Source organism: Penicillium macrosclerotiorum (assembly GCF_028827735.1).
Source record: "Penicillium macrosclerotiorum strain IBT 26536 chromosome Unknown utg000003l_segment0_segment0, whole genome shotgun sequence".
NCBI lineage: Eukaryota > Fungi > Ascomycota > Eurotiomycetes > Eurotiales > Aspergillaceae > Penicillium > Penicillium macrosclerotiorum.
The window spans coordinates 1,615,960-1,636,804 of record NW_026643083.1 but is presented as its reverse complement, the minus strand read 5'-3'; the positions used below and the strand labels follow the sequence as shown (position 1 = coordinate 1,636,804).

The window sequence follows — 20,845 nt, the reverse complement described above, 5'->3', positions numbered from 1 at the left end:
TGCGATGGCGCTTAGTCAGCCATCATTTGTCCGCCCACGAATTTGACGGAACCTTTTTGTTGGCGTTGATATTCTCAAGACGAGTACGATCCAGGTACCGAGTATCTGAACCGGTCTCGAGGAGTGTTTCTGGCCAGGGAGGGATCATAGAAAACGACGAAGGCTTGAATCGATTTCCGACTGCTTGGGTGAAGACCCTCCAACCGGCAAGATGGTGAACATTACGGAGAAGATCAAGGAGTACGGACTCCCTCCATGGCTCGGAATGCATGAATGTGTATGACGACTAACTGGACCTTGTATATTAGGATTGAGGATGAGATGCGCCGGACACAGAGTAAGTCGTGTCCTTCCCCCCAAAAAACCATCTTAGTTTTCAACCCCGCTAACATGCCCCGCAGAGAACAAGGCGACAGGTAAGTTGACGTTGTCCCATCATCAGCGACAATTGACAAATCTCACCATTCAACAGAATATCATCTGGGTCTATTGAAAGGGTTTGTCCTTGCCGGTTCCGCGAGACTGATTGGATGCTCTGGTGCTGACGACCGCATCTAGAAAGCTCGCTCGTCTGCGAGCACAGCTCCTGGAGCCAGTAGGCGGCGCTGGCTCTGGTGGTGGCGCCGGTTTCGACGTCAGCAAGAGTGGTGATGCACGTGTAGCGCTCGTCGGCTTTCCATCCGTCGGAAAGTCTACCTTTTTGTCAAAGATCACCAAGACCAAAAGTGAAGCTGCGGCTTACTCTTTCACCACCTTGACGGCTATTCCCGGTGTTCTGGAGTACGGAGGTGCCGAGATCCAGATTTTGGATTTGCCCGGTATCATCGAGGGTGCTTCAGAGGGCAAGGGACGTGGTCGACAAGTCATTTCAGCTGCTAAGGTGGGCGATTATCCTTCTCAGCTTTGCTTGAAGTTGTCTAATTATCTCGATCATCTAGACCAGTGACCTCATTTTGATGGTCCTGGATGCCACAAAACGCGCTGAACAAAGAGCGCAGCTCGAGGCCGAATTGGATGCTGTGGGAATTCGCTTGAATAAGGAGCCTCCGTACGAATTTTGCCCTAGCTTAAACCCTGACCAAACTCGTGAAGCTTCTTTGTCTAATATTATTGTCACAGGAACATCTATCTGAAAGTTAAGAAGGCCGGCGGCATGAAGATTACCTTCCAAACACCACCTAAAATCCTAGATGAGAAAATCATCTACAACGTGCTGCGCGATTATAAGATCCTCAACTGCGAAGTGTTGGTACGAGACGAGTACGGTACGTAGAACCTCCATTATAGGGGGGTTTATGCGGCTACTAAATCGTCCTTTGCTAGCCACCATTGACGACTTCATCGATGTCATCATGAAAGACCACCGGAAGTACATCCGCTGGTAAGTACCTCAGCTTTCGCACGAGATGATCAGTGTTTTCACAGAAGTACACGCTACTGACAATATACCTAGCTTGTATGTCTACAACAAGATCGACAGTGTCAGCCTCGAATTCCTTGATCAACTGGCACGTGAGCCGTACACAGCAGTGATGAGTTGCGAGCTCGATCTTGGCGTACAGGCGGTTGTGGACCGCATCTGGAAGGAGTTGCGTCTTATGCGACTCTACACGAAACGGTACGTTTATATGACAATGTCCATGTTAACCCATCGCCATTTCTTGCTATCAAGTGTGCCTAATATCATATGTTGTATAGAAAGGGAGAAGACCCCGATTTCAGCGAGGCTCTTATCGTCCGCCGAGAGTCAACAATTGAGGATGTCTGTGATCAAATTCACCGGACGCTCAAGGAAACGTTCAAGTATGCGTTGGTTTGGGGCGCAAGCGCGAGGCATGTGCCCCAGCGCGTGGGTTTGGGACATGTTGTTGCAGACGAGGATGTGGTATCTATTGTGGCCAAATAAAGACTTCTGGTGGCCCTGTTATCAATACAAGCCAAAATTGGAAAAAACAAACATTTCTATCAATCCAACATTATTTATTCTGACCGTAATTTTGCACATTTTAGAAATCAATCTCTGGCTTTTTCCGGAACTTCATATGGGTCTCTAATACTTGGCGTAGGGCGAAAATACTTCCATATTGAAACCCACGAGGGTGCTCCAAATGCTATATTTTCCATTTGTGGTAGAGGTTCCGATGTAGTTTGGGCGATGCAAAATGATTGGTCCGCCGTAAACTGGGGGCCATGAAGGCCACAGTGATTTCTTCTATACAAGCCATCTCTCCTGGAGTTAACCAATAATAGAGGATAATTCTCGCAACATGGAAACAATTAGGCTTGCATATTCGAAATAATTCCGTGGGGGCAAAATTGAATCATTTATTGCGAGGTTTTCGCTCAGTTTTCAGTCTTTGTAGGTCCATCTGCTGCAGTGCTTCTTGCTTTTTTTGTTTGCCTATTGTTTCTCGACAATTTTTATCAAAGCTGCATGAGTTTGAAGTACTTTAGAAAATACAGAACAATGGAAAGAATTCAAAAAGTATTGTATTACACCTCAACTGCAATCTTCATTCGTTTCAAGAGACCTAATGACCGAGTGGCTGATTAGGTTATTATCATCGGAGCCGGTCCAGCTGGCGTATCGGCGGCTCTTCAACTCAAAATGCAGCATAACATCTCGCCCATCGTTTATGAGATCCGTTCAAAGCCTACTACCCTTGGTGGTGCCATTGGAATACCTCCAAACGGCCTCCGACTACTCCACCGTCTCGGGGTTTTTGAGAAAATGAAACAGAAAGGCGCCGAGACTTCAGATATGGCCTTTCACTCGACCAACGGCGGCGACCTGGGCCAAATGTCTATGATTTCATGGACCAGGGACCAGATAGGTTTCGGGTATCTACGGATCAAGAGGGCCGATTTGATGGATGTGTTACTCAGCGCTGCAGAAGAAGCAGCCATACCGATTATTTACAACAAGAGTCTCTCAGGCATCACAGAAAACGATGGGAAGGTCACGGTATCTTTCTCAGATGAATCGTACAGCAGCGCAGATTTTCTTCTTGGTTGCGATGGAATCCATTCTGCTGTACGAAGACTTTGGGTAGACCCGGAGTGTGTTCCTGAGTACTCTGGAATTGCCAATATGTTCTCTCTTATTCCAACTTCCCAGCTATCTTCCGCTGCGCCTCTAAAAGATAAAGTCTGCATGACTTTGACCTCCGATGGGCTATTCGGGGTCTCGCCCGCGGACTCAAGTGAACATTTCCTGTATTGGTTCTTTTCTCGTGAAATACCTATCCCAGTATCAGGCGACATTCGCGATGGCTGGGAAGAGCGTGGCCAGAAGGAGATTGAGAGCTGCAAAGCCTTCATGCTGGATCTTTTAGGCGAAGAGCGAAGCGCCTGGATCGATGGTCTGCGGGAAATTGTGCTCAAAACCGCGACAATGAAGTTCTATCCCGTTTACAAGATACCGCCAGGCAGACCTTGGTCTAAAGGACGCTGTTTGCTCATTGGGGATGCTGCTCATGCGATGCCTCCACATGCCAGTCAGGGATATTCAATGGCTCTTGAAGATATATTCCTCTTTTCAAAGCTCCTTGGCACGAATGCCAACTCTTTGGCAGATGGATTACGAGTGTACAAGGAGAAGCGAAAGCTTCGAATAGACAAAATGTTGAAGATCGCGGAGCGAAATCGTACAATTCGGCATAAGATCTCACCTTTCCGTCTGCGAGCAATCGAAAAGGGGGTAGGAGCAGTCTTATGGGTTTACAAAATGATACATCTAGAGAAACTTGGCCTAGGGCAGAGACCACTTATTTATTGCGTGGACGATGAAGAGCTGAAGTGACGGATACTTCACTATCAAATAGTGATTCATGAATATAGATCCAGGGCACCAAGAACATATGTACTTGAGGAGAATTTGAGAATCATGAGAAATCTTTTATGCTTATGGAATAATTTCAATTGAATATACCAGAAGATTCAGGACTATGAACAGATAAATATCGAGGCAGAGAAAACCAGGAAAACCGAAATTTCAAACCAACCAATCCAAACTCCCAACCCAGCATGAGAACATTTAAGCAGCAGCGGCAGCGGCAGCGGCAACGTTCAGCATGCCAATAGTAGGCTGAACACCCACACGCTCCTTGGCCAGCAGGTCCACGAGGAGGGGGCTGGGGCGGCTGTCACGCTGGGGGTAGAGACCGGCCTGGCTGTTCTTGTACTTCTGAACGCTCTCCAGGTAGATATCGAAGAGGTAAGAGGAGTCAAGGGGACCGCCCTTGGCCTCGGGGTGGAACTGGGTGCTGAAGATGGGACGGGACTTGTGGATCATACCCTCATTGCTGGAGTCGTTGAGGTTGACGAAGTAAGGCTTCCACTCGGAGGGCAGGGTCGAAGCATCAACAGCATAACCGTGGTTCTGGCTGGTGATGTGGCAGCGACCAGTGCTCAGGTCTAGAGCCGGGATGTTGTGGGCCCGGTTACCATACTTAAGCTTGACGGTGCGGGCACCGGCAGCCAGAGCCAGCAGCTGGTGACCAAGACAGATACCGAAAATAGGCACCTGGGAAGTTTCCATCAGGCGCTGCAGATGGAAGACAGTGTCCTGGCAGTGGGTGGGGTCACCGGGGCCGTTGGAAATGAAGACACCGTCGAAGTGGTGAGCCACCTTGTGGATAGGGAAATCAAAGGGGAAGACCGTGACGCTAGCACCACGGCCAACCAGGCTCCGCAGAATGTTCTCCTTCACACCGCAGTCAATCACGGCAACGTGGGACTGGGGGTCCGCAGCGCTGATGTGGAAAGGCTGCTTGGTGCTGACCTGGCGCACCAGGTGAATCTGTTCCGGATCGGTGAAGGCCTCGTCCTCGTTGGCATCGTACTCCTCACCGACGGTGATACGGGCCAGGGAGGAGCCCTGCTCACGGAGGTAGGTGACGATAGCACGAGTGTCAACACCGGAGATGGCTGGAACACCCTCCCGCGCACACCACTCGCCCAGGCTCTCAACAGCAGTCCAGTGGCTGTACTGCTCAGCAACGTCGGCAACAACAACACCGGCCGCCTGCAGGTTGGGGGACTCAAAGTACTTGAGAAGACCGTTGCTGTCCTTCTCCGCCGACGGCACACCGTAGTTGCCAATCAGAGGCTGGGTGAAGACCAAAATCTGGCCACGGTAGGAGGGGTCGGTCAGAGACTCAGGGTATCCGACCAGAGAAGTGGTGAAGACAGCCTCGCCAGAGATGTTGGACCGAGCGCCAAAGGACTTGCCGGTGAACATGGGACCGTCACGGATGGTGAAGGTGGCGGGTTCGAGAGCGGCACGTTGACGAACAGTGGCCATGAAGCGAGCTTGAGTGGGCTTCATGGTGGCGAAGGCCGGGGCCCGAGTGGGCATGGCCTTGAACAGATTCATGAACATTTTGGGATTGATAAAGATGAAGAAATTGAGCGATGGATTGGTTGATCAATTCAGTTAATGGAAGCTTTCCAGAGGTGATCTAGTGAGGGTGAGATATTAGTATATTGAAACCACCGATAGGTCATTGACAGCTGAAAAGGCATACCCGAGATATAGTCCTGAGAAAGGAAATGATGTTAGCATCTCGCGGTCATTGGTGGTCATTTTTGGGGCAGGAACCAGTGAGAAACATACCTGGGAGGTGAAGATTGAGGGTGCCAAACACATAAGCGCGACTGTAAATTTACCAGTCAAGGAGGATGAGAAGAAAAAGGGGGTGGATTTAGCACGACATAGGTGAAGTTTTGGTATTTGCGGAGTTGGGACTTGGGGAAGAAGAGGAGAGAAGAAGCGGGCGAGAGAAGAGGTTTTCGTTGAGTCAGTGCGGGCACGTGCTTCGGGTCTCACCGACTCCGGTGTGGCCAATCAGCAATTCGGGCCGACATCGGCTGTGGATCGCGCCGATCGCTGACTCACCTGTCGACTATCTCTGCAATGTGATTCGTCAATCCCAGCAGGGATCTTATCGGGCTATTGTGATGTGCTAAGGGCATTTGGGCGTCGCCGGAGTAGCGCACACCGCCACATAGGGATTTGGTGGAGAAGCGAACCAGAAGTCGAAGGATCAGTCGCGATTGCAGGATGCTAGTCAAAATGAATGGAGGGTGCAGGTAATTTTGGTTATCAATGAGAATACACTTATTGGCTATAATATATTAATAACATTACTACTGTCGGTATGATGTACGTATACCTAAGATACGTATACCTAACCACATTCTTTGAGAGTTTATTGTTCTCTACCGTCGGGGCATTTTGGGTGGTGTGCTTGTGCTACTATGCAGTGACAAAAGACCCTTAGAGCCAATGGGCAGTTGAGTACCTACGGCTAATTCTAGTCAAACTGGGTGGAAGACTGATCGCCATGAATAAAGGAGAGATATACATGTTTATAGAATATATAATGGGGTCTAATGGCAGAACAAGGAAACCGAAACTATGAAGCCACCTATATCCTATTTCGACCAGACGATATTGCAATATTGGTCCAACCAATAAACAATTTTTTGGTCGCATTAAACGCACCCTCTAGTTTCCAGGATCATCCGCTATGATCTTCCTGCCATATCTTGCCGTGGCCCTGTCGATCGGGGCCCCAGCCGCCCTTGGTCGTGCCCTCGGCGATCCACTACAGCAATCCCTTACGGTTGAAGAGCCCGGATGCGATGGGTCTGGTTTGGTGGATCCCGATGGGCGTTGCAATGGAGACGGCATCATTCACGATCCAGCTCCGCGTGACCGGGAAGGATTTCACTTCGAGAATCCGTCCACGGACTGCAGATTCGTGTCGCAGATGCATATCTGGGATTCCTTTAAAGACCTCGAGAAGGACATGAGCAAGCTGTTTACGCTGATCCACAAAAATGTCAGCTTTACCGTTGTCGGCCACCATCCCATTGCAGGCCACTACCATGATCTACTACACTTCTACGTGAACGCTTTGCGCCGAGTCAGCGTGCTCTTCCTCGACCATGTGGACAAGTTCGAGATCCACCCTCAAGCCATCCATGGCGGCTGTAATAGCCAGTGGTCAGTACAGGAAATCAATTTTAAGGGCGTAATGAATTCTGGTAAGACGCTGGCGATGGAACACAAATCTGGGATCTTGAGGTCTACTGCCATGGAATCCGCTGCTTTTTACCTATAGATACCCTACAAGAACCCTCCGCATCTGACGAGAAGGTATAGGCGATGAATTCGACATTGTCAATGTCTGGGTTACCCGTTGGTTTAGGAAGCAGATGGTCGAGATCCGGACCTACATTGACGCGCCACGAATCATGGACGCTCTATACAAGAACGAAATCTGGTGGAATGGAACCACCGTCCGAGACAACGTCCAGTACATGCCGGGACCGGCGGGAATGCCGGATTTGAAGCAGCTCGAAGATCTAATGGGCTACCCGGATGGGCGCAAGTACGAGGAGTGAGCGACAGCGCGGCATTTTTGTGCATCGTACGTCGCACATTGTATACTTTACATTATAATGTACATCGTACAAACCAGAATCCGTGCTCGAAGGGCCATCCCCGAAAATTCGTGGCCTGGTCAACTCCTTCTAAAGTATCTTGTATCATGTAGTTGTCTTGTTTATCTCGAAGTGTTGTCAAAAATAGCCCACAGTGGACGCCAAACGCGCGCCCCCCGGCTTTTTTCGCGCTTGGCGGGGAACCTTAGCTCATAGTCTCTCATGAACCGAGTCTCGAACTCCACCCTGCAACTCCCCCACACTCCAGATTCTCGCTTTCCATAATGTGCTGACTATCTCTGTTCCATGGCCGAATCAACTCCTCGCAAGCGCTCCCGTGCAGCTTGCCTATCCTGCCAGTCCCGCAAGCGAAAATGCTCGGGCGAGCAGCCCTGCAGCACCTGCGCCCAGGCTGGCATCGTATGTCAATACAGCACGGCACCGCGTAAGAAACGAGCCAGATCCAATGATGTATATCGCCCTCCTCTACCAGCGCCAGGGGAAGGCCAGCAACCTCCAGATAGTTGGAACAACCCCCATTGCCGCACGTGCCCAGCGCAAGTGGCAGCGCTGCATCACCGGCGTCTTGCCTTCTCAACGACACCCGACGATTGAGTCAGTCCCTGGAAGCCAATTCTGGTGCCGCATTCGTTCGCAAGCTCGGCCTGCGGATCGACCCAGCACGCGCACCGCGACTGCATCTTTTCGCATGGAATGTTGGTGAGAGGCGCAAGTCACCAGCACTTGAGACATCGGGACCGACGCTGGCGCCGGTACCGCCATCGATCACCAATATCATTTCACAAGAAGAGATGAAGCGGTTGACAGCCATCTACTTTGAGAAAGTTGATCCGTGCTATGCATTTCTCGACTCAAAGACCGTCAATGAACGCATCGCAGAGCGTTGGGCTGCATTGCCATTATCAAGTGTTGTGTTGCCAGATCATCACCCAGACGATGTAGTTCTCCTTGGTATTGCAGCCTTTGGATATCTCTTTTCGCGGCGTCACATTTCCCCAACCGAGCTTCATCTTGTTGACTCAGCTCGCATCATCCTAGAAAGGAGCGTACTGGGCGCAGAGCCCCCAACCGTCGAGAATGTGACCGGCTGGGTTCTTCGCACAGCTTATCTGCGCATGACGGCATCGCCGCACGCAGCCTGGATGGCTAGCTGCACGCTCATGCACCTTATCGAGGCCGCTGGTCTTCATCTCGAAACCCCAAATTCCAATGGGCTTGTCTCATCTTCAGCCTCAGGAACCTGCCAAACCGAGAACGTTGCTAGTACCACTATTTCACAAGCAACTAAAAGCCCGGACCTACGCCGACGAATCTTCGGCATGGCCCGCCACCTCAACACCTGGACGTCTTTCGACCTCGGTCGCTCGCGCGTCACGCTAGACGGCGCACTATCCGAAATCCCAGCTACACACTCCAGTCACCCAACCGCACGTGTCGACCTCTTCCACCTCCTCCAGCTCACCGAAAGCCTCGATCCCACGGGCCCGGTACCGCAGGATCTCCACACCCTCGAATCAACACTCACCTCTGTACTCAACCTAGTCTACTCCGAGCCGTCCCTGATTCTCGTCCAATGCAATCTCATGCTCTGCATCTACCGGCGTATCCGCGCCCTCAATTTAAACGCCCACCCCCCACTGTCCACTCACCAGCTCGACCACATCCTCGGGCTCGCGGATCGCAGCCTGCGCGCCGCCTGCAAAATGGTCGCCGCTACCTGCCCCTGGCACCAGGTTGCAAATGTCCCCTTCCAGGTCGTCTGCACGCTGCTGGCGATCGACAACCGCGCCGCTCTGGGCCTTCTCCCGGACGCCATGCACACGCTGCGCACGGTTCTGACCGCCTATGATACGCCCGTCATGCGCGAGGCCTACTCCACGGCGTACCTGCTGATCGCGATGCACCAGCGCCGCAAGGAGGACGACACCCGCGCGCTGGCGGAGGTGTTGCGCGCGAACGCGGCAGCGGCACCGGAGGCTGAGATGGTGCGGCCGAAGGAGGCGGCGTCGGGGACCGAGGTGGAGGCGAAGCCGGTCGAGGGCTTGGGGCCCGTGTCTGAGGCGGAGTTGTCGTGGCTGGAGGATTTGGTCATTGACATGCCTAGTTTACAGAACTTTGATCTGGATCAGTTCCTGATGACGGATGTGCCGTGGCCACTACCTGAGATGGGCATTTGAGTGGAGTCTAGTAGTGTGGTGTGGCGTGTGTGTTTAAGTATGTGCTACGGTGGTATGAATGGTGGAAGCAGGCAAAGGCACTTTTTGGTTGAATGTGATACCCCCTTTCTGGTTCTATGGAAATGATATTGTGTATTGCGCGGGGGCGAGGTGAGAAGGTCGCCGCTCTGGAAAACGCCTTGTGGTAATGATCCATGTGATGAAATCCAAAAAACAACAAAATGATACTGATATACCCTCGAACGCCAATGAGAAAGATAGTCCCCCCTAATAAAGTCTATAAGAGCACTCCTGCAACCTCCTATTCCTTCTTATCATGAACACGCTCGTTCCGCGTAGAGCCGCGCGAGAAAGAAACCCGAAAAAGCCGCCATAGTACCCATAAGAAACCAAGGACAATGACAGCGGAGGTGCCGAGCTCGATATTTCGTGCTTGGAACAGACCGTCACTATCTTTGAGCTGCAGAACGGGGACATCGATTTTCTCGACGAGTTGCTCAGTTTGCGGATGAAGCTGGTAGAACATGGTCGACGGCGCGAACAGTTCGTCCCAGCCTAGACTGGTACGGTCAAAAGGGTTAACGCCCATCGTGGAGTCATCGTCTGGCGTGCAGGCCCAGAAAATGATGGGCCAGGGTACATGCGCGGCGCGGTATCCGGACTCAGACGGGCGCAGATATCGTAGGTGCAACGGGATGGTGGCGGTCCAGTTCGAGGCTGCGTCTGCGGGTTTGTGCTCGGGTGTGGAGAGCTCAAAGAGCCAGGTCGAGCCCCAGGCCTGCACGGCCCAATCTGGTGCCTCGAGATCCATTTCGCCGGCATGGGCGCGGAGGGCGACTAGGTTGTGAGATTGCAGGAAGAGGGGGTCGGTGGTGCCGAGTTGGTACTGATCACCGAATACAGATGATGGGAGAGTGAGGTATGTGTATAGAGCACAGGTTGCCTCTTCTGGTGCAGGTGGTCGATGAAGAGCAGAGCGTGACATGGTGATTGCCATCGTTGGGTGTAAGCCAGTTGGCTTGTTGAAGGAGACAGTATAGCTGGCTTCCATGGGGAGAGAGTGATGCCGCGATGGGAACGAGAACATTGTGGGCTCTGAATCATGTTAGATATTCGATTCTGAAGCTACCATTATAGAATCGATGGATTGCCGAGAGCTTACTTAGCTTCTTATCTTTACCGACAACAGCCAGCAAGCCGCCCATCTTGATGTCCTTGGCATGAATCGCTTGCTCTACACCCAAGAGCCCGAACTCAACCTGATCTTCATCCGAGCTCGGCTTGTGAATATCTTCCGTCCAGCCACCCGTGGGGGCGCTGGCCCATAGTCCTGTCACCCTTAATGTATGCGAAGCGTTGTCATAGTCGATGTCGACGGCGTCGGCGGTAAGGAGGGAATCTGCGCGGCCGTGGCACTCAGCACCACCAGCTTGAAGCTGGTGACAAGCCAACCGACGAATAAATGCGACAAGAGATTTGAGGCTTGGGAGCTCTGTGTAGTATTGAAGGGGGGCCGAGGCAGCGTGTATCGTCGTTGATAGAAGCGGGGGCGTAATGAAGGCGTCCTGAGCCAGGGAACATTGTCAGAAGCAGATTGGCAAAAATGGAAGAGTCAAACGAAGCGAAATGTCTTCATTTGGGTCGCTATCAATATACCTGAGGTCTGGCGCAATTCACAGCATATTGCCCCTCTTCAGTACCGAACGCCTTGCGGAGAAACGAGCACAGCCCTTGCCTGCTCATAAGATTCAGTAAATCGCTGATCCCAACTTGCTTCTCGATACCAAGCAATGAACTAACGATGACTTATCTGCTTCTAAGGGCGTGTAGTGTACATGTAAACCGGGCGAGATCCTGCTGGGGAAGGGCGGGACGGCGTCATAGGAGTGTTCGGACGCCCAGCGGAGGCGGAGTTCGTGGGATTTCTCAAGGACTGTGCGAACCTAGACGATAATAATGGAGGTTTGTGGTCAATAGACTATTTGTTGAGGTAGTTGGGAACTGTTCTTCTTACCTCCTCTGGAAGGTCGCTGAGGTCGAAGGTAATGCGGTCCTCCCGCGCCGCTTCGAGAGCGCGAACTGATAGCGTCGAAGAGGACAGGACGGCCTGGTGGGGCTCGAAGGGGCTCTCTGTACCCTGAATGAAGGTAATTCTCCGTTTCATGGCTTCAGTAAGTCAAAATGTTGGCAGGGAGTATGGAGGAGGAAGGGGAAAGGTCAAGATGTTGATTTCTCCAAGTCGAGGTGCTTCTCCGCATTCCCCGAATGGGTTTAGACTGTCTATGTACAAATTACGCTAAGCGGCTTCTCCGTCGCTTCACCGTCCACGTTAGAGTCCCATACCGCATGGATGTTGTGGTTGACTCGATTGCTGACGGAGAATAGATAAAATAGAATATAACAACATGGTAGAAGCGGGTGAATCAAAATAAAACAGAGTGTTGTTCGTTGCAGTCATTATTTACCACCCAATGAAACGCTCACACCAACGCCAAAATAAATGCCATATAGTCGATAGATCGCCGATTTTTGAGGATTTTAGGGAAGGATGTCTTTGAGGACTTCTTTGGTCTCGGAAGGGAGGCTGGTGGGAAATATGACATTCACACGTACGACCAACTCGCCCCGTTCGGTCGGCTTCTTAGAGTTTGGCATGCCCCATCCAGGGTAGTGTTCCTCATGCCCAGGCCGTGTGGGACCAGGTTTGGTGACGCGGATGGATTTTCCATCGATGGTGCGAACAATGCGCTCCCAACCAGTCAGAGCTTCCTTTAGACTAAGGTCGACGGTTTTCACGAGATTGTCGCCCTCACGCTTGAACTCTGGATGATCTATCTGTGGGACTGTTAGCTATAGCCCAGTTACTGGGTTCACGTCAGGGAGATGTTACATACCACTTTCACGATCAAGTGAATATCCTGTCGGCCGCCTTCTTCGCCGTCCCCAACATTCTTGTACTTGATCTTGGTGCCGGCGCGCATGCCGGGCTTGATGACCGCTTCCAGTGGGATTTCCTGTACGGTGCGCTTACCGCTGGCATCAAACGTCTTGCTCTTCGTGGGCACTGTCTTGGTCGTTCCTTTGAAAATCTCCTCCAAGGTCAACGGCAGTTCTTTCTCTGCCACTATCGGTTCAGGTGTCGGGGCCCGGTTCGGCTTCTGCGAGAAACCACTACTGGGACGTCCGCGGAAACCCCCGCGTCCACCCCCGAGACCACTGCCAAGCATCGAGAAGATATCATCGTCAAGACCACCCATGCCGCCGCCGCCGCCGCCACCGCCAGCCTTGGCGAACTCGCGGAAGATGTCGTCGGCATTACTGAACTGGAATCCGCTGCTACCACCAGGGCCGGTCGAGAAGTGAAATGTTCGTGCTCCGCCGCCGCTTGGCATACCACCAAACGAGAAGCCACCAGGCATGCCGCCGGGGCTGGCACCCCCTCTGCCTGAACTGGGAGATGGAGGAGGTCCGCCGCGAAGAAGAAATTCCAGGCCATACTGGTCGTAGACTTTGCGCTTCTCGGGATCGGAGAGGACTTCATAGGCTTGGGAAACATCTGTTGTGGCAGGTAATTAGAGGTTAGCTTTTGCTGTTTCACGAGGTATCATAAATGGGATGGGGTGGGGTTACTCGCAAGTCGATGGCTCGGGTGTGAGTTGCATACCTTTGAACTTCTCAGATGCCTGAGGATTATCCTTGTTCTTGTCCGGGTGATATTTGAGCGCAGCCTTGCGATAGGCTTTCTTGATCTCATCTTGAGTGGCACTGGGCTTGATGCTCAAAGCATCATAGAGCTTCGTCTCAGCCACCATCGTGCGTGTGGGATTGGTTGTGGGGGGTTAAATTAAGTTTCTGTTGTAATAGAATGGCCAACTCAGCGCGGGCGTGTAGGAGCCAAGCGCTGTTTAAGAACCAAGGGTCCTGTTCAACGAGGTCGATCAGAACTCCTGGGGAGAGTCGTCACTGTTTCTCGAATGACGTAGAAGCTTCCGCACCCGAGACAAAGCGGTCTGGGTGGTGGGGTGGTTAATGAATCGAGGGAATTAAGAAAAAGAGAAGATGGACCAGAAAGAGGCTTGGCAGGTGGAAATGCGAGCAATTTGAACTCTGGTGTCCGAAGTTTGAAGAGTGAAGTCAAGCGCGGGGAGGGAAGTACGACTTGGAACTTGACTCTGGTTGTTGGGCGCGCGCTTCAGGTGACGTCGACGGAGTCACCGAACAGGGCATGTTGGAAGCTTCGAGAACCTTCCACCCCTTGATCCGGTCGTCCAGTCCATTCACAGTAGACCGGATGCTCTTGGGGCCCTGAAATACCAAAAGATCTATTCATTCATTCTTGCGGGAGCTATGTGCGTTCTTTTGATGAGTTTCTTTACATTTTGACGCCCGCTGGTATCGCGATCCATACCATCATCAGCGGCCCGCGCCCCACCCGGCTAGTAAGAGATTATGTCTCTGGCATCTTGGCGCGCGGGGTGAGATCTACGGGCTCATGAGAGGATGGAAGAAGTATAGGGCAAGAGATGATGGAAAAAAATGTGCTGGCTGCCTTTATGAACCAATGATTCATGAGCCGATTAACCGTGGATCAACACTCAAGGGCCGAACGTGCTTGCAGATCTTGCGATCCGCGCCTTCACAATGGGCTTCACGTGCCCTTGATACCCGAACTCCTTCCATAGCAAGCATTCAATATCAACATGAGTCCTGGGATATAGATAGAAGAAGAGAACTGAATATCACAGCCGATGAGCCATTTTTCATGAGAGGCAATGCATCAAGGGCACCACCCCAAGGAGCAATTACGACAGCTTTTCATATAGAGTATCATTTAATTGGACGCGGCAAGATCGAGTTCGACTAGTATACTTTGAGATGATGTATCGTACAGATCCCATATATGCCATATATACATGTTATGCATGTACACGGATATGCCTGCTACCGTTCATGGTATCGAATCTAACTCAACAGAATGCGAGCCAAGCCAAGGTACCAGGCTTCTCCGTATTCACTATGGCCTCTACCAATCCACAACAACATGATCCTTGATCACCGCAGTATTCTTGACAACACTGGCGATTTGATCGGCTGTGCAAGAGGAACCGAGCGAGAGCACGTAACATAGCGGGTCCGGGCTCTCGGGTACCTTGTTTTTGATTTGCCACGTCGACGCCGGACCCCGGGTCGAGTACGATCCATGAGACGCTGTATCGGTTTTGCCCGTCGCCAGGTCTTTGTTAAATAGCGCACGATGGAAAATCGCGTAGGCTGTCTCAGGTTGGTACGCAGGCACCTCATGGCCTGCCTCGTAGACGCGAGTGAAAGAGAAATTACCATGCTGTCGTACCTGGCCGCCCACGTAGGAGGCATTCGTATGTAGAGGTGTATATCCCGCGGCCCGGAAAGCAGCTGCCTCGGCGTGGTTGACAGCGAGACTCACGTCCTCGCCACCGATCCAGTTACAGGCATAGTCGCGGTCGCCATATACCAGCGCAACTTTGATGCCAGAGTCCAGCACATAGGCAAGATCATCGAGGTATCCGCGGACGTCAGAGCGCGGGTAGTCGCCTGTCGATGTGAAACCATAGTAAACGCTGTCGACAGACTCGGTGAAGTTGATGGGCACACCAAGTGCGCCCTGGACCCAGTGCTGGTTCAGGAAGCCGAGGAAGTATGGAGGAGGAAACGGATCGGGATTTTTGTGGGCAATGTCGTAGTAGCCCCGGTCAGCATAGTTGGGATAAGCACCCTCCACTTGGTTGCTGCAGTACTCGTTGGCCTTTTGACAGGCCTCGTTCACAGTTGCATTATTCCCGTACATCTGAGGGTCACCGTCAGCGGACAAGGCCCGGCAGTGCTGGATCAGATCTTTGCAACCACCAGGCCGGCCCCAGGAGTGCATGGCTTGGTTGTAGACAGTCTTGTTGATGGTCTCCAGGCCGTACGTATTGCTATACGCCATCTTTGGATAAGAAGGTTCTTGCACAAGGAGGTCGACACATCCATTAATGATGCCCAGCGTGTCCAGATGGATATAGTAAGACTCGCTAGCTGCCGGGAGAGTCCCCTTTTCAATTTTCTCGTTCTGCTCCTGGAAAAATGCAGTAAAGGATGGACCGTAGCGACCGCCATAAGACTCGGTCCAAATGCTCACACGGTCATCATGCGGTTTGTACTCTGGGAATTCAGATAGCCAGGTCTGCAGAAAGGTCCACAGCGACCGAGCCGCATTTTCCGTGCTGTTAGCAGAAGCACTCTGCTCGTTGCTTGTCGTTGTGCCGACATAGAAAGTATTGTTCTGGATAGGGATTCCATGCTCCCATTTTGACACGTCCCAGCCGGCGCCGGTCTGATCGTAGGTGCCATTGGTGGGGATGTCATAGCTGAAACCGACCTGGTTGGGCTGGTCGATGTAGAGCATATTGACGTAGTTATTCCACGACCAAGGGTTGGGCTCAGTCGAATTAGAATCGGGATTTACGCGGCATGGGCCGTTCTCCTGCATGAGACCGATCATGGACGAACTCCCGGGGCCGCCGTTCATCCAGATAGACAATGGCGCATTTCTGGGATCATGACGGGCCTCGAAGAACCAAAAAAATGTATTGATGGGATAAGGCTGGTTCACCTGCACATTTCCAAGAGTTCCTGGGGGCAAATGAACATAGCCCGAGTACGACTTGACTCCTGGGGTGGTTTCGCAGATCCCCGGCTGCACCCGGATGTTAGTAGATGATTGTGCAACCATTTCTCCAACAGCATAGAGAATCAATTCTGACGGCTTGCCTCTTTATACGATATCTTAACCCCCTTCTCATGCTTGGACCAAACGACTTTGAGCCCCTCCGGAGCGGGTGGGAAGTACTGAGCCGTGGCGAGGCCAGCTAGCGCTGCAAAACGAATCCAATTGACAATGACCATTGCGGCTTGCAAAGAACACGTCGAATTGAGAGCAGAAATGAATCAATTGCCTTTCGCGACGACAGATCATATCGAATTAAGAAACATCAGCTGCCAAGACGTTTCCAGGCAGCTGTTTAGAGCAACAAAGAGGGACGACTTCGATGTAACGACAAAGAGCTGAAATTGGGGAAAGTGAGAGATGAGGTGGAGAAATGGGGGAACAGCCGACTACCGCTTCCAAACACTTGCGGGGACATGGCTCGCATCAGCATGATGAATACGATCAAACTAAAGAGTTGGTAAACTAGTTCGAGCGCTCTGTTGCTGACTGGAGTGAAATAGACTTTGGAGTCCGCAACGGCGCGGACTCCGGCTGAGGCCGATGGAGATCCGCCGATCCTGATCTGCAGAGGCCTCGCACGAGCCTTGTATTCAGCCAGTAAAGTTCGTAAGATCTATCACCTTCTAAGGCTGGCAATGAGGACTGTTCAAATAGGCATCCCCCAAGGACCTTCGTCAATGATTACTCGCTTCACTTTGTCATTTTATACCAAGCCAAATACAAAATATCAGTCTTGGTGGGTCATAAAGTCGTGCGCGATAATCTACTTCCTTCAAATCCACGTGGCTAGAAAAATTGACAGATTGCCTCCCTTAAAGTAGCTTCAAGTGGACTAAAAATTGTGATCGAATCCGAGAAGGTCTTGAACCAAGTAATTCTTATGGTGGAGTCCGTTGGGTTTCCAATCGGCCATTACTCTTCCAGCTTTCACGTCGGGCCTCGTAACCACTGAAGATCTGAGTGGACGCAACGGGCGGCTTGCCACTGGCAAGATTGTGTTTTCACCGAGCCCCAAACGGACAGACAGTTGGTTACCTGCATTTTATGTTGGCTATAGTGAGTCTTGTTAGGGAGGAATATTTTGGCGGCAATATTCACTTCAAAAAGCAGGCGCAGCGCTTCCCTGCTTCGCTTCCAACGAGGGCTTTGACAGCACCGGACTGACCCTCCTCCTTTGTCGGTGAGAACGTTTCATCAGGATAGTCACTAGGAATTGTAATTGGATGCTCAACTGCAAGAGATACCTCACTCAGAATTCACCGCAACGTACTTATAGGTGTGCCATGCAATAGCAGTTTTCTGCCACTAACCCCAGATTAGAGTATATAGCACGACTAGGAGAACTTCTCCACCTCAACCTGGCGCTCGATGCGAAAGATACTGAAAATCTGCTGATTTTGGATCACCTTGGATCAGTCCATTCGGGTTGTCGTTTCTAGAGCTCTGGACCAGAGAGAAAAAAAGGGACGGTGCCTTGATTACCGAATGCCCTCTCCCACCAAACCTCAAAATGTAGTCACACCGAGTCACAATTTTTTCGTGAGATATCTACGTGAATATGGCTCCTAGATATCTTGAAGTAGGAAAATTTGTATTCTTCAAATGGTGAATAGTGACCTATCTCACGCAAGACCTATAAAGTAGATAAGCTGATCACTTCTAGCCTTCTATAACTTGACTGGAAGAATTGAAGATCTGTTGAAGGAGCAATAAAAGCAAATAAGCCTACCTTCTAAAAATGTTCAACGTATTATTGGGAAAATAAAGAGATCTACAAGACACGCCAGAAAGAGCATTGTGGGAGAATGGCAGAAAGAATTATTTATTCATACGTTATGCTCAAATTATTTGTCCATTCAAACTTCAATATCCCCTTCATTTGCCAAGACCACATCGATACAGCTTCAACTTCATTTTTATTATCATCATCACTTCAACTTTGAGGTGAGAAAAATTTTGAGGCTCCATTCTTCAACTTGACTCTTCTAGTTTCCTCGAACATTCTTTCATGCTTCCAAGATCTTCTCGCTTTGCTGCGATTGTCTCATTGACGACGAAAAATGGTTCTCAAGGCCTTCTCTAGGCTTGTGATTACCTCCAGTGGCAGAATCCCTGGCCACACGCAAAGTATGTCTATTTCAGATTCCACCACATGCGAATATCATCATCCAAGGCATTTGAATGTTTAATTGAATTAAGGTGACATTGAGCGCCTGATCGAGGAGTGTGGAGCAAAATTTGAACAGTTCGACGTCAGCCAATGCACACACCTTATCACGACACAAAAATACCTGGATAATCCCACCATTAAAGGTATAAAGCGCACGATCATCATAATCTGGAATGTAAACCAGCTTATTCATTATTTTCAATAGTTGCACACGCTCTAGGACAGAAGAGCTGCAATATCGTGAGTATTGATTGGCTCCTCAGATCGTTCGAAAAGAACCGGGCTCTTTCTTCGAAGAGCTTTTGGCTTAGGCCAACCCAGAGCGAAGCTGAAAATGTCAGCCCTGTGACAAAAGAAGGCGACTCACAACAGAAGAAACGCAAATTTACCAGTGGCGTAGGAGATGAGAAAAGTTCGGTGGAGCGTGCGAAGGAAATGATCCAGGCCAATAGGGAGTACCTGGCTGATCGTGTGGATGAGGGATACCAAGGCGACAGTAAGAATATCCTTGGAGAATCAATAATTTGCATGTTTTCGGCAGCTCAATTTGATCAGAAACTCATCTTGTTGTGTGGATGGATGCCGACGAGACAGTCTGGGACACGACGATGATTCGAGGCAGGAACGTCTCCCAGCTGGATAAAAGTGCTCTTCATGCCGGAATTTATCGCATACAGCTTCTTTACGACATTGAAAAAAATACATGCTGCGTGTGGTATTGCCAGTCCGTTGCTGGGTCAATGGAACAGACAACCACAGTAGGCATCGGTGGCTTGAAATGGGGGAAAAGGAGATTTGAAAAATTATTCCAGGTTGCAACTTCTCTTTCGTGGGAAAATCGACGCTCTCTACCAGGTCAAAATGGTTGGATATTCATTCAATCTCCCTCCGAGTACGAAAAAACAACGTCGAATTCTGTTCAACAGCCAATCCCTACCACAGCTCAAGGTGTGCTTCGATTTCTCTTCAGCGAGAGGAAAAGAGAAATTTATCAACGTCTCATCAACTTGTTCTCAGGGCCTCGACTCAAAAAACCACAATATCAAATCAGAAGGCACACATTACAAACGGCGATTGCCATCCTTGAAAGGATACTCCGGATTTTAGCCGAGGGCACGGGGTCTAACTTGAAAGCAAATGAGAAAGAAAGCTCTAAAAAGACTGAGTTTGGGCTCGAATTCTTATGGCTTTTCTATCTTGATCTTCTGAGAGTCGACCAGATCGATCAGACATCGAACTCTGATCAATATGGCCCATGGAGAATTGATTCTACATCCCTTGGTTTCGGGTGTATAACCATGGATTCTGTTCTGAGGGAACTTCAGGATTTACGTTTCATATTGAATTTGAACACTATCAATAGAATAATCAAACAAGACTCACAACTCATGGATGAGGCACTAATGCAACGGGCCTTTCGCACTTTAGGTCTTGAGAAAATGAAACTAGGTATCCACAGTCTCTTGTCAACTTTTGAGATGGCCGCGCTCATTATCTCAATAGTTCAGGTTCACTCTCCGGAGTACAGCGCATTAACAGAGTATCTCAATGGATCTATCGGGTCAACACACCGCTTGAAATACATGGTATATTTTTTCTCTATGCGAAAAACTTGGTCTAGAAATTATCAACAGCATTAACAAGAAGCTCTAGGTCCATAGTATTTTCCGTATTCGCCGTCCTGGAGAAGAGGAGAGATTTGACAGGGAAGAAGCAAGAGATCGTCGACTTCTATGGCATGGGACCAGCAGTGACAATATCATTGGAATACTGAACCAGGGGCTCCGAGCACATTTATTTAACAAGAGCAAAAATGCCATGTTTGGCGCGGGTATCTATTTCGCGGACATGTCGAGCAAATCTGCAAGATACTGTGCATCTAGCGGCCCGGCATTTTTACTGCTTTGCGAAGTCGAACTTGGCTCTTCTCACATTATCCGCACAAGTAGCGATCGCGATGTGGCTGAAGAAAAAACAACTGTTATTGCCCACGGACAACTTCAGCATCGCCAACTGAGATCGGCGCAGTATATTCACCACAAGCTCAAGGATGTGTTGATGCCCGACATTCAAGCTGGAAAAACGTATGCTCAAGAACATAAACTCTTTTACAATGAATACATCGTTTACGACCCTTGTCAAATCCGACAGCGGTACCTGTTTCATATGGACATCTACTGAAAAAAAATTGACACGGATTCTATGGAAGCATGAGGAACAGAAATTGGAATACAAAGAATATCCTACTCTGGAGAGCTAGTTAATACAGTCAATTTT

The 20,845-nt window shown here is 50.3% G+C and overlaps 10 protein-coding genes across 10 annotated transcripts; 6 read left to right on the top strand and 4 right to left on the bottom strand.

Annotated features, from left to right (window-relative positions):
• Positions 1-211: 211 nt before the first annotated feature.
• N7462_003487 (uncharacterized protein) lies at positions 212-1,906 on the top strand (the record flags this gene model as incomplete). Its single annotated transcript, XM_057075213.1, has 10 exons — positions 212-240; positions 309-337; positions 402-416; positions 473-497; positions 559-880; positions 939-1,048; positions 1,120-1,265; positions 1,324-1,381; positions 1,454-1,618; positions 1,699-1,906. The coding sequence occupies 10 exons, from the start codon at positions 212-214 to the stop codon at positions 1,904-1,906; spliced, it is 1,107 nt and encodes a 368-aa protein (XP_056934718.1).
• A 702-nt stretch (positions 1,907-2,608) lies between these two features.
• N7462_003486 (FAD-dependent oxidoreductase) lies at positions 2,609-3,802 on the top strand (the record flags this gene model as incomplete). Its single annotated transcript, XM_057075212.1, has 1 exon — positions 2,609-3,802. The coding sequence occupies one exon, from the start codon at positions 2,609-2,611 to the stop codon at positions 3,800-3,802; it is 1,194 nt and encodes a 397-aa protein (XP_056934717.1).
• A 234-nt stretch (positions 3,803-4,036) lies between these two features.
• On the bottom strand, positions 4,037-5,383 carry cpa1 (carbamoyl-phosphate synthase (glutamine-hydrolyzing) CPA1; the record flags this gene model as incomplete). Its single annotated transcript, XM_057075211.1, has 1 exon — positions 4,037-5,383. One exon carries the CDS (start codon positions 5,381-5,383, stop codon positions 4,037-4,039), a length of 1,347 nt encoding a protein of 448 aa, XP_056934716.1.
• Positions 5,384-6,533: 1,150 nt separating this feature from the next.
• N7462_003484 (uncharacterized protein) lies at positions 6,534-7,413 on the top strand (the record flags this gene model as incomplete). The annotated part of the gene is made up of 2 exons (XM_057075210.1): positions 6,534-7,053; positions 7,172-7,413. The coding sequence occupies 2 exons, from the start codon at positions 6,534-6,536 to the stop codon at positions 7,411-7,413; spliced, it is 762 nt and encodes a 253-aa protein (XP_056934715.1).
• Positions 7,414-7,758: 345 nt separating this feature from the next.
• N7462_003483 (putative C6 transcription factor) lies at positions 7,759-9,650 on the top strand (the record flags this gene model as incomplete). The annotated part of the gene is made up of 2 exons (XM_057075209.1): positions 7,759-7,872; positions 7,977-9,650. The coding sequence occupies 2 exons, from the start codon at positions 7,759-7,761 to the stop codon at positions 9,648-9,650; spliced, it is 1,788 nt and encodes a 595-aa protein (XP_056934714.1).
• Positions 9,651-9,951: 301 nt separating this feature from the next.
• On the bottom strand, positions 9,952-11,814 carry N7462_003482 (uncharacterized protein; the record flags this gene model as incomplete). Its single annotated transcript, XM_057075208.1, has 5 exons — positions 9,952-10,745; positions 10,813-11,215; positions 11,307-11,385; positions 11,451-11,593; positions 11,665-11,814. 5 exons carry the CDS (start codon positions 11,812-11,814, stop codon positions 9,952-9,954), a joined length of 1,569 nt encoding a protein of 522 aa, XP_056934713.1.
• A 374-nt stretch (positions 11,815-12,188) lies between these two features.
• Positions 12,189-13,462, bottom strand: N7462_003481 (putative DnaJ domain protein Psi; the record flags this gene model as incomplete). Its single annotated transcript, XM_057075207.1, has 3 exons — positions 12,189-12,485; positions 12,545-13,206; positions 13,315-13,462. The coding sequence occupies 3 exons, from the start codon at positions 13,460-13,462 to the stop codon at positions 12,189-12,191; spliced, it is 1,107 nt and encodes a 368-aa protein (XP_056934712.1).
• A 1,211-nt stretch (positions 13,463-14,673) lies between these two features.
• On the bottom strand, positions 14,674-16,401 carry cp1 (putative carboxypeptidase S1; the record flags this gene model as incomplete). Its single annotated transcript, XM_057075206.1, has 1 exon — positions 14,674-16,401. One exon carries the CDS (start codon positions 16,399-16,401, stop codon positions 14,674-14,676), a length of 1,728 nt encoding a protein of 575 aa, XP_056934711.1.
• Positions 16,402-18,458: 2,057 nt separating this feature from the next.
• Positions 18,459-19,119, top strand: N7462_003479 (uncharacterized protein; the record flags this gene model as incomplete). Its single annotated transcript, XM_057075205.1, is given in 3 exon segments — positions 18,459-18,525; positions 18,774-19,098; positions 19,110-19,119. 3 exon segments carry the CDS (start codon positions 18,459-18,461, stop codon positions 19,117-19,119), a joined length of 402 nt encoding a protein of 133 aa, XP_056934710.1.
• Positions 19,120-19,143: 24 nt separating this feature from the next.
• N7462_003478 (putative poly(ADP)-ribose polymerase PARP) lies at positions 19,144-20,749 on the top strand (the record flags this gene model as incomplete). Its single annotated transcript, XM_057075204.1, has 2 exons — positions 19,144-20,154; positions 20,222-20,749. 2 exons carry the CDS (start codon positions 19,144-19,146, stop codon positions 20,747-20,749), a joined length of 1,539 nt encoding a protein of 512 aa, XP_056934709.1.
• Between the last annotated feature and the right edge of the window lie 96 nt (positions 20,750-20,845).